Source organism: Desmodus rotundus, chromosome 11 (assembly GCF_022682495.2).
Source record: "Desmodus rotundus isolate HL8 chromosome 11, HLdesRot8A.1, whole genome shotgun sequence".
NCBI lineage: Eukaryota > Metazoa > Chordata > Mammalia > Chiroptera > Phyllostomidae > Desmodus > Desmodus rotundus.
The window spans coordinates 63,068,891-63,085,266 of NC_071397.1; the positions used below are offsets into that span (position 1 = coordinate 63,068,891).

At 37.7% G+C, this 16,376-nt stretch overlaps 1 protein-coding gene across 2 annotated transcripts in view; it reads right to left on the minus strand.

Annotated features, from left to right (window-relative positions):
* The window catches only part of CDK19 (cyclin dependent kinase 19), a 146,349-nt gene extending 131,086 nt beyond the window's left edge, over nucleotides 1-15,263 (minus strand). Inside the window, exon 1 of one of the 2 annotated variants that reach the window (XM_024551808.3) lies at nucleotides 14,884-15,263. In XM_024551808.3, the coding sequence (XP_024407576.1) occupies nucleotides 14,884-15,011 (128 nt within the window). In that variant the 5' untranslated portion in view covers nucleotides 15,012-15,263. The remainder of the gene's footprint in view (nucleotides 1-14,883) is intronic. The other variant, XM_045188678.3, reaches the window with a different exon arrangement.
* Nucleotides 15,264-16,376: the final 1,113 nt, after the last annotated feature.

The following is a 16,376-nucleotide window of genomic DNA, read 5'->3' on the forward strand; positions in this document are numbered from 1 at the left end:
TGTGTGTGCTTATCTTTATTTTCTAATCTTTCTTAAACATGTTCTATTTACAAGAAAGATTTAATTAAAAAGATAAGGTTCTACTTTCATCTTTTATTTTGAAGGCATTAGGTAAAGGTTCCATCATAGAACCCATTTTTCCCATCTAATACAATAAAGTTTTTTACAGTTATAGATGAAGGAATAATTCCATCTTCCTACTGAACCTAACAATGTTAGTCCTCCTTCTCCAAACTAAGTTTCTCCAATTTTTACTTAGAAAGTACAAAAGTATCTACCTTTTATACTTTCTAATTTAATCTAATTTAAGGGAAATTTATTATGGGAACCCCCTTTTATTTGGAGAATAAAAGAATCAATACTTTGCTGAGGACTTTCATATATTATGATTTAATTCCTCCTCAGCAATCACATGAGATAGTAATTTATCATGATACAAATTTTACAGGTAGAGAAAGTTTAAAGCTATTACTTTACCAAAAATCCCATAGCTAGAGAGTTATTAACCCAGATATGAAATAAGGGTTTCCAATTCCAAGAGTTCCTTATACCAAATCAAAAGTAAAAACTCCTCTCCGAGAAAGGAAAATTCCAGTATTTCTTTAAGAATGAATACGTACTTTGTTTATTCAAATGCCTTTGTGATGAAAAATATCTTTCAGATAAAAGCACTGAATTTACAACCTCAATAAACTAAATAAAAAAGCTTAGTTGGCCTACAGTAAAATTATACGTAAAATTTAATATGACCAAGTTCTGTTCTAAGTATCGAATTACTGTTATGTTGTCCTACCATTTGTATAAAAAGATAAAGACTCCCATAATGTCAGTGGATTTACTTAAAAGCCCATCTTTATCCATCCAAATTTTAAACTTTTATATTTATACAAAGTTGAAAGTCTACAAAATTTGTTTTGGTTAATTATGGAAAGTCTTTACATAGTGTAGGAAACAGTGGCAGTTCATAAATTGTACTTATCATTAAGCACTGGGATAATGACTAAGCTTTGTTAAAAACAAGGCAATGGGCCCAAAACAGAATCATTTATGCGAAGCCCCACATCACCAAACTGAGACTTAACTACAGTTTCAGCTCTCCCAGAAATGGATTCTTAAACCAGTCAATCAGGAATCACCTTATAAGCACTATTTGGGTAATCTGCCTGATCGATCCCTGCAATTCCCTAAAGGAATGTGACCTTGCTATAACCAATCCACTTTTTTGTCTAGGATAACTTCCTTGTTTCCTTTCCCTGCTGTCTATAAAAGTCTTTCATTTTATACAGCGCCTCAGAGCCCTTTCTATCTTCTAGATTGGATGCTGAGTGATTCATGAATTGTTGATGAAAGCCAATGAGGTCTTTACATTTTACTCAGTTGAATTTTGTTTTGTAACAGCTTAAAACTAACACAAAGGTTTCTTTCTCCTTAACCACCTCAAACTGAACTCTTTGATCCACAGCGTGGCACACCCAAAATACATTTGCAATTTGCTTTCCTTTCCCCTGTGTCCAAGTTACTTGCTTACCTCTTGCCTTCCAGCCTTTGCCTGGTCCCCCGATTTCAACAACAATCATCTGGGAACATATGTACAAAAACCACAGAAGAGAGGGAAGGAGGTACATCTTTGGTAACATCCTTGAGCAGCTGCACCAGCCCGGTGTACCCCATCTCTGGACTTTTTGATAGGAGAGGAAAATAAACTCCTTACTTGTTAAAGCTGTTTCATAAACAGAAGGACACAGAAAGGACACAGAAACACCTTAGCATGTGTTCCTTCCAGGGTTTAAAGGATAGCTACATCTGCTCTCTCCCCTCTCTAGTAGTTTGAATTTTTTCAATGCTTTTAACAATTTCTTCATCTAAAATACAATATGAAACTTTCTTTATTCTTTTTACCATTTCATTAGAATGACAAAATATATATCTTTGAAATAAATCACACTTTATTGTAATAAAAATTAAGAGTATGATATTAAAATGACTAGATAACTTCCTAGCAAATTGTATAGTACCAAATTATGTTTATGAACCTATATTCAACACAAAAGTAGGAAAAATGTGGATGCTGATGTTACATAAACATGTAGTTTTCAAAAAAAAATAAAGGTGCTTTTAATAAGCCAAAAATATTTACCAACTATAAACTGGGTGAACAGTCATGACAGAGGTGGAAGAACAGGTATCTCAGCCATGAACTACAATCCTAAAAAAGCTAAAGAGAGATGTAAATGGTAAGGCTGGCTGGACCTTTATTTAAGATTCTGGGAAAGTATAGAAAAAACAACTCTAATTCCTATCTAGCTAAGAAAGAAACCATTTCACCTATCAAACTGTGATAAAGAACATCAAAGCTAAGGTTAAGAGGGACACACAGACATTGTCGATGGTGGTGAATAAAACTATATATGAAAAGCAATTAGAATATACATATTAAGAGCCTTAAAACAACTAATGCCCTTTGACGCAATAAGTTTATATATAATGCTCTGTTGTAAGGAAAAAAAAATCAGATATATGAGCCAAGATTTATATACAAGAACACCTATTAGTGTTATTTATGTTATTAAAATACCAGAAAAAACCTTAAATGTTCAATAATTAGAAAGCATTATATATTCACATGAGAGAAGAATATAGACATCCATTAAAAATCAAGTTTTTGAAGGGAATTCAATATGAGTAAATATTCATCTATCCTTATGTCAGAGGATCCCAAACTCATCCACAGTGCTTCTTAGTAACTTTGTAATTTGTTCGCAGCACATCTAGATCAAAAGAGATACCTATTCCAGTATGAAAATTCCTCAAAAGTTAAAAACAGAACTACTACATGATCCTACAATTCCACTTCTAGGTATACACGTATACAGGTAGGAAAATATAGATATATTTTTTCAAATAATACGAGAGTATACAGCTTTTTCCTCCCCACCCAAATTTCCTTCCTATAGACAATTACTATTAGCAATTTGTTGTGAATACTTTCAGTCTCACTTTTTGCAGTCAGAGCTTAAATCTCATTCATCTTGTAGCCACATTGCCTATGCACACTACTTAGCTCATGGAAAGGAATCAAATGATAAACAGTAAAGGATGGATAAATGAACGGATAGCCAGAAAAATGGACGATGGATGAAAAGAGATAATGTACGAACAGATAGAAGATTGGTGGGTGGATAGCAGACAGATGGATAGAAATTTGGATAGAGAATAGATTGTTGGATGAATACGTGGCTAGGTGAATATTACTGAGAAATTACTATTATATGACTTAAAGTAATAATCTTTGCTGAGTTTTCTAGTGTTCTCTTTCAGCTATCATAATCCTTGACATCATTACATCAGCCTATCATGACTGATCTCCGTTGTACCCTTCCTTTTATTTATTTATTTATTTTTGAGAATACATTTATTAAAGTTGGGGACAATGAAACAGGGAAGGGATCAGCCCTGACTGGTGTGGCTTAGTGGATTGAGAGCAGGCCTGCAAAATGAAACAAGGAAGGGCTTAGGATAGAAGAAGCAACAGGAGAGAGCTTAGGTGGGACTGCTTCAGCTCTCAAGAAATGTTATAGGAAAGGAATGAGCCTGAGCAAGGCTGCTTTGGCTCACTGAGAAGTAAGAGTCACAGTGACAGAAGTGAGCTAAGGTGGGGCTGCTATTCACTCACTGAAAAGTCAGAGAAAGGGAGGCCTTGCAGCCAGGTTCAGGTGGTTAACCTGGGACCAGCTGCCACTTGCCCATTGCTCCCCTGGTTGCAAGTGTGTGGAGACCCTTAGGGTTTAGGAGATGCAGGACTGAAAGGGAAGCACAGTGTAGGCATGCTCCAGGGAGGGAAACCACATTTTCTTGAAAAAAAATTTTAAGTAGACATAAATGAACCAGTTTTTCGTATTTAAAGGAAATGTGAACCAGAGATTTTGTTTCAATCCTTTGAACTATAGTTGACCCTTAAACAACACAAGGCTAGAGGCATCCCCCACCACATACCCATAAACCTGCATATAATTTTTGAATCCCCAAAACATAAACAGTCAAATTACCACATACTGGATCCAGCAGAAATAACGCCCCTTTTTATTACAAAATCATAAACATGTGATTCTGTAACATAAAAGTATCACACTCAAGCATACCACATGACATTTTAGGTAAAATGTCCAAATTAAAACTATAAATTATTACACCCATATTGTTACCCTACCAACCATACTCAAGAAGGCATTATTTCTGCCAGACCCTATATTTTGTATATGTATTTTATGTATATGTATTTTACATTATATTCTTACAATGAAGTTAGAGGAAAAGAAAATGTTATTAAAAAAAATAATAATGAAGAGAAAATACATTCACAGTATTTATTGAAAAAAGTCCCTCAGCCATAAAAAGAATGAAATCTTACCACTTGTGACAGCATGGATGGACCCAGAGGGTATTATGCTAAGTGAAATAAGTCAGACAGAGAAAGACAAATATCATACAACTTCACTTATATGTGGAATCTAAAGAACAAAATAAATAAAACAGCAACAGACTCATAGTCACATAGAACAAACTGATGGTTGCCAGAGGGACGGGAGATTGGAGGACTAGGTGAAAAAGGTGAAGGGATAAAGAAGTACAAATTGGTAATTACAAAATAGTCACAATGATGTACAGTTCAGCACGAAGAATATCGTCAATAATATTGTAATAACTATATATGGTGTCTGGTGGGTACTTGAATTATCAAGGGATCACTTTGTAACTTATATAATTATCTAACCACTATGCTGTGCCTGAAACTAACAAAATAATATTAAATATAAACTATAATTGAAAAATAAAAATTTCTTAAAAGAAACCATTCTTTAAAAAAAAAGAAAAAAAAACCACATATAAGTGGACTCATGAAGTCCAAAGTTGTGTTGTTCAAGGGTCAACTGTATATTATAAACATGGGTCCCAAATTTGCAGCTAGCACAGTGCCAGACACAAAGTAAAAATCAGTAGTTATTATACTGATTTAAATTCCCTACACAGATGTAAAACAAATATAATTTCTCTGTAACTGAAAACAGAAAAATGTTTCTATTATCTCGGTCTAGTACTCAGATTATAAGAAAAATATTAAGAAACAAAGCACATGTTACATAAAATAAGTTACTGAATAATTGTTTGTAATGGTGAAACACTAGAAACAACCCAAATATTCATAGGAAATTAATGTTATTAAACCAATGCCCTACTGAACTCAGGGAGTCAGACTCCTGATTTCAGGTCTTGCTTAATGAAAGAATAGTGACTCCCACCAAAGACCAAGCTGGAAATCTAGATTAAATAAAGGAAATCTTCCAGAATGAGAAAAAAAGGTGAAAATTTTGAGAATGAATTTAAGAGACATGGAAGATAGAGCCTAAAAGATCAAAATTTCTTAATAAGCATTACCTGAAGAAGAGAACAAGAGAGAGAGAAGAGGAAATAACCAAATAAATAACAGGAAATAAAAATTGCCCTAAACCAAAGACAAAAGAAAGGACCTACTACAGAATCCGTAAGAAACTGGCAGGACTGGAAAAGAGAAATGAAGCAGTGGAGGATGAAATAGGAGGAGTGCAACTAAAGTTCCTAAATACCACTTTTTAACTTCAAATTGTGTGCACAGGTTATCTATGACTAAGACTTGAAAAAAATAAATAATCTGTAAAAGCCAGGAGACAAAACCAGATAATTTCTTTTAAAAAATGTATTTTTAAAAAATTTGCTAGACAGATTGGTGAAATTTTAGAATGCATGCATATAGTGAAAAATCCTGAGATTGCAAAGAAAACAAGCTTCCCTGCCCCCCCCAAAAAATTCCCATAAACAACAAAAAAATACCAGAAGAAATGAAAATAGCATTGGGTTCTGAGAAAAAATATTTATTCTTAATATAAAATTCTATATTCCACCAAACTATTATTCAAGTATGAGGACAAAATACATTATGAGACACAAGAACTCAGAAAATCTACACATCCTATATGAAAAAGCTCTCAAAAAGATGTCCTCAATTAAACAAAATAAAAAAAAAACAAAAGAGGAATCCAACAAAAAGCACACACGGGATATTAAGAAATACTATTAGCTGAGTATGACCCAGAAGACTTGAAGAAACAGCAAAATAAATGAAAAAGGCCCATCAGGCCTTAATACCTAGATTATTTCAAGAAGCACTTATTTAATACGCAAGATTACACTTCCTTCTCTATGGGTCTCAATACACTAATTCATTTAGCAATAAATAAATTTCATAAGCATAATAGTTTAAGGTTTTTGAATGGTATCCAATGTTCACTTTTTAGAATCAATCCATAGAAAAAAGCAATGAATAAACCCAGATGCTATAAAAATTACACTTTAAAAATCAGGAGACTGAGAAAATAAGAGCAAAAGAATGTTTCTTTAACATTCATATGAGGAAAGCCACATATAATATCTTGATAAGTCAAGAAAAATAAATTTAAGTTTATAATTTAAAGTCATAAAAGTATTCACTATAAAAAGTTAAAAATAACAAAGGTAATATGGGAAAAGGGAAAATAAAAGGTAGTGACATTTCAGAAAATTGCTCAGCTTTTCCAATGGAAAGTTAACAGAAACTACATAGAATTGATAAATGAAGAAACAATTATACATTGTGTCACTTGAAGTTTCAATGCTAAGTATCAGTAAAACCTTGAAACAGTTAACACCAGTTTCCTCTGAGAAGTGAAGGGGGCTTGGGGGTGGACAGTAGGAAGGCCTTTACTTGTCCTTTTAAGTACAATTGTATTGTTGGGAGATTTTCTTAATCATGTGCCAACTATTATTTAGTTAGCAAAATTTAATATGATAAAAATATTTCCACTTTGATACAAATATACTCTAAGAATTTAAAAACTGCTGTGAACTTAATAATAAGTCTGGTTTTCTAAGTTACACAAGCTCATATTACATTCAAGATGGGGCAAAAGGAGGTTTACAGTTGTTCATATGGAAAATAATACAATAATTAATAAATAATACAAGAATAAACTGTGTTTCACATACTCACAACTGTAAACCTATTTTTGCCCCACACTCTATATAACTTTTCAAAAGAAAGGTCAATATATATTTTAATTCCCACCTAAATCCAAAACAATAGGATTAACTCAGTGTTTAAGTCACTCTTAAAATGAAACTATAATAATTACACTGCAAAACGGAAAGGGGAAGAGAAAAGTAACTTTTGTAAAAAGTAACATACTTTGTGCCTCAAATTGCTTGGTACTGTTATGAGTGAGCTTATTCAACAGTCCTAACGAAAATGACAGGCAATTAACCCACCCTATAAAGCCAAAAGTTTGCCTCATTTTTCCAATAGCCATGGACTTACCTTTCTGTCCAAATGTAAATATCTACAAATGTCTGCTAAACAGTTTGCCATGGTAGGGTTTTGGTCTATGGTCACAGACAAAACAAGGGTAGCTGGCCTACTTGGTAATAAAATCCACCTCTTAATCACATTCAGCCTGGTAATTGAGATCATCAACCACAAAGTCTCATCAAAATAATACTATTAAATAGAAAATACACAGCGGGTTTAAAGCCTCTATAAAGAAGGTGTGTTTTTCCTTTAGAAAGACTTCATATATTAGAAATTTAAAACATTTTAAAAGAACAGCAATTATTTGAGGATTTTGCAGGTTTTTATTTCTCTTTGGTCCATTGCTGACTTCTGCATAAGAACTCAAACCCTCAATAAAAACTACTGCTGCATACTTGTAATCCTGAATTACATCCTGTGGTCTCTCTTGAGACTCTCTTTTATCCTGCACAATGCATGCTCAAAACAGCTATTACAGGAACTGTTGGACTATCAGCTATTTATAAATGGTCAAAAATCTTTAAATAGCTTTGTCGGCTACCTCTTTATGATTCTAGATTGCAAAAACTACCTGTTTTTAAAGGCACAGTCATGCTAGTTCTTCAAAATATTCAAATGCTCTCTGAAAAGCAAGTGTCTTGTTCCTTTGCGTTGGAATCCAAAAGCAACATTAACATTACATAGTCACAACATAACAAGATACGGAAAAAGTTGGTCTTTAAAAACACCTTAGCCAAATATTCTGACTCTAATTGTTTAACCACCAACAAAATTTCAAATTCTAATGGATTGTCTAAGTCCTCTACATTGATACTTAACCTTCACTGCACTACTGGAGCATTTTGCAAAACAAACACAGTTTAACATCACATGTTAATTTTTTTAATTCAGTATATCCAGTTTAAAAATATAGTACATTAAAGAAAAAATTCTGAATTCATCAAAAACCTTCCCAGAATTCTGTCTCCTTTTTTCCTACATAAAACTTGGAGACATGCCTTTCTCATGCTGTTAAATCAGTAATTTGCACTTCCTATTGCAAACTAATGATTACAGCTCATTAAGTATTAACAATTATTTTTAAAGCTGTAATATTTCTCTTCCTTATTTTCAGCTCCCTCTCTAGTCTTTAGAAATTTATATTTCATACAGCACCATATTAACAAATCACTTCAAGCCATTACTTCTGAAGATTAGAAGCTTCCAGGAATTTAACTTACAGCTATAATGTACCTACTAGGATATTCACTGCAGTGTTAGTACTAGCAAAAGACTGGAGATGGCCTAAATGTCCATCAAGAGGGATAAATAAATTCAACAGAATATAATGAAACGATTAAAAGGAACTAGGCATCTCAGTACATAAGATATGTAATAATCTTCAAGTTATGTTTAAGATTAAAGAATATAGAGAAAAAGTGTACTATCATTTATCATTAAACACACAACCCCCAAGAAAATCTCTCTGAAAAGGAAACCAATAGTTGCTTCTAGAAAGGGAAAAAGGTGGCAAAGGGAAGGCTGACATTGTATTATATATCTTTTTATGCACATACACTTATTACTTACTAAACACACACTCCATTTTTGTTTTTTTACAAAATACTTTTTTGAAAAAGTAATCAAATATCCTTGCTTCCATTCACAAATTGAGTTTTTCAGTTCTAATATTGGTTTGCCTTAGCAAACTATTTCATCCTCAAAATTTCACCTATAACTTGAAAGAAAAGACACGAGCATCCTTCCTATTTCATTTGTCCACAGTCATTCATACATTTTTATTACAAGGTCACTTCATGGATTTGAGAATTATGTGCTGCTAAACCACTCATTCCAAAACCTCTAAACCTGTGCAGTCCAATGTTACAGCACTAGCCAGTTCCTCAGGCACACTAATCAAGTTTCTTGAGGCACACATGGCTACAGGCTACCGTACTGGACAGACCTTTTTCATCATTGCAGGAAGTTCTACTGGACATCACTGCTCTAGTCTAAGGGTTGGCACACTACAGCCCCACCACCTGTTCTCATAAATAAAGTACTATTTACAAAACACATCCATTCTAATGTATTTGTTTACATATTATCTATGGATACTCTGGCACTGCAACAGCAGATTCAAGTAATTGAAACCTAGGTGGTATGGCCCACGAAGCCTAAAATACGTAGTATTTAGAAAAAGTTGCAGTTGACAAACTGCAGTTGACAAACAGAAAAAGTTTGTCAACAACTGCTTGATTTCATTGAAAAGAACATTTCCCTTGGGCCTCAAAAATAAGGTTTTGAAGGCTTGCACTGCAAAAATGAAGAACCAATTAAACATAAACCAATGTCTACTTGATTTGCTAATTGCTAAAGATACTTAATTTGTAACATATATCCATGATATCAAAAAATCCTTAAATGTTTGAATGCTGGCCTGAAAGACCAAAAAAGTGCTTCATAATTCAAAAAAAATCACCTATATTCTTCACTGATCTATTAGAAGAAATGTTTCGACAGTCTTGAAAAGCACATTTCTTAGAAAAAATTACACTAGACCTAGTTAGTGCTATAGAAATGTTTACATTTAACCACTTAACTTGTGAAACATCATTATATTTCAGACTTTCAAAAACAATTACTAAAAATATCAGTGAAGTACGTTTACCAATTTAGGATTTTTTTAATGAAATGAAAATTTTGAGCATGCATTATATGCCCAACCCTGTACAAGGCACAGGAAATAGAATGATGATCTCACATTCGTAGCTAGTAGTTTAAGGGGCAGATTAATGTCACTTACAATGATATTACACACAAAAGAACAAAGAGGGGCAGAAGCACACCTAATGAGTACACTAGGTGAATAAGGGAAGACTTCTAGAAACAAAGCTACTTGAATTGGGTATCGAAGTACACGCAGGAGTGTGCCAGATCTATAGGGTTGAGAGGCAGAAGAAAGAGAGGAATGGCAGAGCAACACCATTCTAATTTGAATGCAGAAAAAAGAAAATTAGACATGAAAGGGACTTAGCAAGTCCTAAAAAATATGAGGTCAATGCTATGAAACATACGGCTTGAACACACTGGAAAAAAGAAGGTAGTTGGTAGCAAGAGTGAAGACTGTAAAGACTAACGACTTGAGGAGCTGAATGCCATGACTTCTACATGCCAAACCAAGGAATTAAGATCCAATGTGATGCCCTGGCTAGTATAGCTCAGTGGATTGAGCACAGGCTGCGAACCAAAGTGTTGCTGGTTCAATTCCCAGTCAGGGCACATGCCTGGGTTGCGGGCCAGGTCCTCAGTGGGGGCCATGTAAGAGGCAACCACACATTGAAGTTTCTCTCCCTCTCTTTCTCCTTCCCTTCCCCTCTCTCTAAAATTAAATAAATAAATAAAATATTAAAAAAAAATCCGATGTGATTACATGAGCCAAAGAGAATGGACAGTTTTCCCAGTAAGAGATATGACATGATTGATTTTATTTTGTAGGAAAATAACACTGGCAGCAACTTTGCCCTGGGACAGCAGTGAGGGAAGACTGAGACCAATCACTACTGTGCAAAAATCAGAAGACGGCCACCAGTAATGGCAGTGAAGATGAAGAGAAACCAGGTAAAGAGAGCAGCTACATGTGGCAGAATCCACAGGCCTGCGTGCCTACTTGTTAAAAATGTCCTTCATATGTGATTATTTTCCTTTTCCCGTATTTTTTGGTAAAGATCTATTCTTTGAGTGGAAAAAGCCTATACAGTAAGACTGTCAAAACTGAAGGCCTTTTCGGTTTTCCTCCCATGGTATTAGCATGGAAAAGACATTAGAAATACAGTAACTCAGAATTAGATCTGGATTTCAGCCTTGTCTTTGCTGTGAGACTCTGGGCGTGACAACTAAGTTCTAAAGCAGGGGTGTCAAACTCATTTTCACAGGGGACCACATCGGCCTTGCAGTTGCCTTCAAAGGGCCGAATGTAATTTTAGGACTGTAGAAATGTAACTACTCCTTAACTAGGGGCAAGGAGCTTGGCGCTGCCGCCGGGTAGAAACAAGGTGCTGGGCCGGATAAAACAAGGTGGAGGGTCCGATTCGACATGTGAGCCTTGTGTTTGCCACCTGTGGTCTAAAGGCTTTGGTTTTCTCATTTGTAAAAAAGAGGAATTAAGACTATATGACCTAAAACCCTTGAAAGTTCTAAAAAGCTACGGTCATACTGATACATTTTAATCTTTAGGAAATCTCCAAAAGAGAAACAAATACCATGGTCTCTTTATTTAACTACCAACCGAATGTGAAAAATCCATCAAAAACTGACAAATACTTGTCATCTATTATTTACCTACATTTGTGAAAGATTTCATGATACACATTAAGACATATAGTCACCTACTCATCCAAAACCCTAAGGCAAAACTGAAACTCTGACTTCTCTGTCAGCCATTTCACTTTCAATTACTAAGTATCTTTCAAAATCATCTCCAAAAAGGAACATTCTTTTTATTGGAATGGTTCAAAAGACTAAATGAATGTCTCCAAAGTTGAATAGTAGTATTGTTGGGTACAAGTTTTCAGACATAATACTAGCCTATGGAATCATGTTTGTCTGAATCTTGTACTGACAAAGAACTTTTTAACAATATTCCTTTATTAATCAAAACAAAAAAAAATGTTTCAAACTTGAGAAATACTGTCTCGAGATTTGTAACCATAAACTGGTACGTGTGACTTTTTACTAATATTTAAACAAAAACGGTACTACAAATTCTTCTCATACTAAAAAGTCTAGAAACAGTCTAAACTTGTTTATCTTCAAGAATAACTTGAGCCTGATTTTTTTTTTTTTTTTAAGGATAGTTGGGTCAAGACTCTCTTCATAACAAAAAGATGGAACAAATAACATTTAAAGGTGAAAAACCCAGATATAAGTCTTGCATTTTCCAGTCTGTTATTTTATGTAGCATAATTAATGTAGCCTAAGTTACAGTTATATATTTCAAAGGAAACAACAGTTTAAAGTTTTGTAAATTGTAAATTAAACTATAAGTAGAGGGTTTTCTAATGATGTTTTGTTACATTATTTCTTCCAGTATTTCTTCTAAAGACCTGAAAAACTTCTTGGTTGTATGGTATACTACACTACACACACATTGGAACAGTTTCCCTTTAAGGTACCCTTGTGATTTTTCCTGCTCCCTGAAATAGAGTTATACATTTTTCTGAGTTAACCAAAATAAATTCTGGAAAGAACTAAGCTGTAATTTACCATGATCAGAGTGTAAAATCCTTTATTATGCAAATCGATATAACAGTTTAGAACCATCTCTAAACATTTTTTTTCTTTCAAATTGCTGTTATCAATGAAGATCAAACTAATCCTGCTACAAGTCACAAGAGATGAGGGTGTTTAGTCCTCAATCTCAATTAGACCCTTGGCCCAAGATTAAAAAAAAAAAACCCTTTACTTTGATTTTTCATGTAATATAGTGATTGAAAACTAATGCTTTCAGATCCTGAAAGTTTTCTTTAAAACGTAATATTTTGAAGATACACAAACTAGAGAATTTCTCTTAATTCTAGTCCAACAAATTTCACTCAAGAAGGAAGTGTATTCGGATTAGGAACTTTATTAGAGGGGAAAATATTTTAAAAGAATAGAAGTAGGAAATAAATTATCTGGTTTTTGTTGCGACCCGTGCTATTCAAATATAATTCAGAAGCAGAATTTTTAACTTTTCTCAAAAGTCGCCTATTTTACAAAAAAAAACAAAAACTCTGGTTCAAATTCCAGATCAAGTACTTACATATCAGCATGAGTACAAAGTTAGCATGAAGAGTATGAAAAAACAGCACATCTGATTTGTTTTGTAACGCCAAAGTCCAATTAGGAAAATTAGATGTGCTTTCCCCAAATTTATCTGATTAAGAGTCCCACAGGAACACCAGTATAACGAGTGGATAATCCAAAAACAAAATATTGATACAACTTAATCACAGTATCTCACATTCCAAAATATTCATTCAAGGACACTTGACAATTAAAAGAATTTCTAAAAGATTTACTAAGAACTGAATACTATGGGGCTCGCTCAGTTACAACAAAAGAAAATTTTATTCACAATTGTATAGTATCTTGTAATTTTCACGTTTTATGATAAAGCAGTTTATAAAGTGTGCTTTTTCATTTCCTGTATGAAACCAGCACACATACACACTACCTACTTTGCTCCCAGAGTCCGTGAGTCAACCATATCAATTATAACAGGATGCTCAGCATAAGCAGCACTTCAAACTTACTAATGTCATTGTGACTGCCATTCAGGTTATTCCCAAATGTTCCGCTAAGATCCTAAAAACTCTCTGCTATATAGTTTGACCAGCTTTAACAATCTAAGGGGGACAGGTAGATGTTCCTAAGAGCCCTCACTCTGGGGGGAGGGAATTCCTGCCAGGATGGGCAGTGACGAGAAGATTGGCTTAAACCCACCTCTCGCAGGCGGGGAGCTGGCTCCACCTGTCCCGCAGCGCCAGCCCGCAGACCCTCCGAGACTCGGAGAGGGGCTCTCAATACAGGACCCAGCTAGCCTTCTCCCCGCAGAACAATCGTAAGGGCTTCCTAATGGGCCTCCTAGGGCTTCCTCCGGTTCTCCCTGAACCACCAGGAAAACAAAGGTTCGGGCCCAGAGCTGTATCATTCCGCATTCCGTTCTGGATAATCTAGGCGCTCGATAAACCCCAGCGCGCAGTCGTCCGGCAGAGAATGGAGGGGAGGACTTAAGAACATCCGTGGTGGGGAAAATGAGTTACCAGAGAACTAGACGAACTCTTACATTCAGCGGGCAAAACGCGGTTAACCTCTCAGGCGGTCCTCGGGCGGTCCTACACTCGAAGGAAGGTGTGGAACCCAGATGTGAGAAAGCGAGATCGGGGGAGGAGTCGAGAAATCGCCGGGTACCCCACAGGGACGGGCGAGGCTGCTCTGAGGGGCCCACGGGCAGACGGTCCCAAGGGCGGAGGCTCCCAGAGGGTCACACCCACGAGGCTGGCTGAGCCGCCGGCGCTCCGACGGGCTCCTCCTTGAGGTTTCAAACCGCCGCCCCCGGGAGGAGCTCAGCCGATTGGAAGTTCCACAACGACCGTCACAAGCCCAGGGCCGGAGCGACAACTCCTCGGCGGAGCTCGCCCAGCCCTCCGCGTCTCCCCAGGAGACCAGACCCCACTACTCCACCTCCACCCAAGGTCCCAACTCGCGTCCCGCCGCCAGCTCCGTGCTGGCGGAGAGCTTCCTCCGGGACTGGACCGACGCACCCCCCCCCCATAAGCTGCGCCGGGAGAGTTCCAGGGGCGCGCCGGGGCCGCGCGGGGACTGGCAGAACCCGCGTCCCTAAGAGTCCGCCCCGGGACGCCGCTCTGCGACCACCTCCGCCTCGCTCCCCCGGCACGGCCCGGCCGGCTCCGACCCACCCATCCCGCGCGGTGGCGGGCAGGGCGAGGACCCGAGCAAGCCTACTCCCCCGCCCCTGCTCTTACCCATCTTTCCGCCTCGCCTTGTAGACGTGCCCGTAGGTGCCGCGTCCCACTTTGCACCCTTCGTACTCAAACAAATCCTCCACCCGCTCCCGCTCCGCCGCCAGCTTCGCCTTGAAATCATAATCCATTGTCTGCTTCCCCCATAGAGGCACCGGGACGCGGGGGCCGCAGCTCAGTCCCTCCTCCTCCTCCCCCCGCGACCGCCGCTCCACTTCTCCAACAGCCGCTTGTCGGGTGCGCGCGCGCGCGCCGCCCGCTGCCTCGCGGTCTGCCTTCAGCTAGGGACTCCTCGGCGGTCACGGCAGCCACCTCCTCCACCTCCTCCTCCTCTCCTCCACCGCGGGGACGGCAGTAGCTCCCGCAGACAACCCCAGTCCCGCCTCCCCCCTTCATTTCCTTGTTTTGGAACCTGGTGGGCCGCACCGAGGCTTCCTCGAGCTCATTAACGAACTAGTCCTCCCTCCCCTGGGTCGCAGAGGCTCTTGGGCAATGTAGTTCTAGCGGCCCCAGCAGTACTTAGTTTCACTGCTAGAAAAAATACAGTTCCCAGGTCGCATTGAGTTGCTACAGCCTCGCCCCTAACAAGACATGCACGCTTGCGTACTGGGACCGTCCCGCCCCCTCAGGTAAAGCTGGACTGCCAGTTCCTGTGAAGGTAGAAAGCGCAAAGTTGCAGTTCTTTCTGCGAGTCCGTGGGAACTGGTGAAAAGAAAGCCCTTGTTTTAGTATGAGGAAGGGACTTCACTGTAACTGTCCCCGGGCGATGATTTAAACAAACGCCTTGTCCTGGAGTTTGTTCCAATGGTTTGAGAGGCGAGGACTGTGGTTAAAACAGTTGTGCTGCAGAATGTTTTTTGTGGCAATTGGTCCGCCTGCTGCCCCGCCCCCTGTCCAACTGCTCATTGGCCGGGACAAGAGAATGACATCCTAGTTGGTGTGTGTGGGTATCCCCAGGCTTTGGCTTCTTTCCCGCTCTTGATTGGTAATTGAATGTGCTGAGTTCTTCCTGATAGGTTAATCTTTTTTCTTGACGATGCAAAAACCGTTTTTCAAAAACTGAACATTCAGCTCTTTCCTAGTTCTAGTGTCGACCTGAGAAGAACATGTAACTTCTGAGCCCTAGCAGCCAATCATCCATTTCCTGGCCTTCTAGTCATGGTCTCAGCATTTGAGGTCTCCATAGCCAAGCTTGGGTCATCTCTCTGAGGACAATTAAAGAGCTTGGGAGATGCAATGTTTAAAAAAAAAATTACTTTACTTGGATTGTAAAGTTTTTCTACGGTGTATGCAAAATGGTGACGTTCTCCTAGAATGTTTAAGAAAGGCTCTTTCATCAAGGTGAACCCTGACTCATTTCATTATTTTGTGCATAACATGTCAGGTGCTTGGGATACAGTCTTAAACATGATTGCTGCTAGGATGGGACTTATATACTACATTCAGTGAAAACACAAAGAAGGGAATGGTCAAGTCTACTTGAAGTGGTAAGGAAA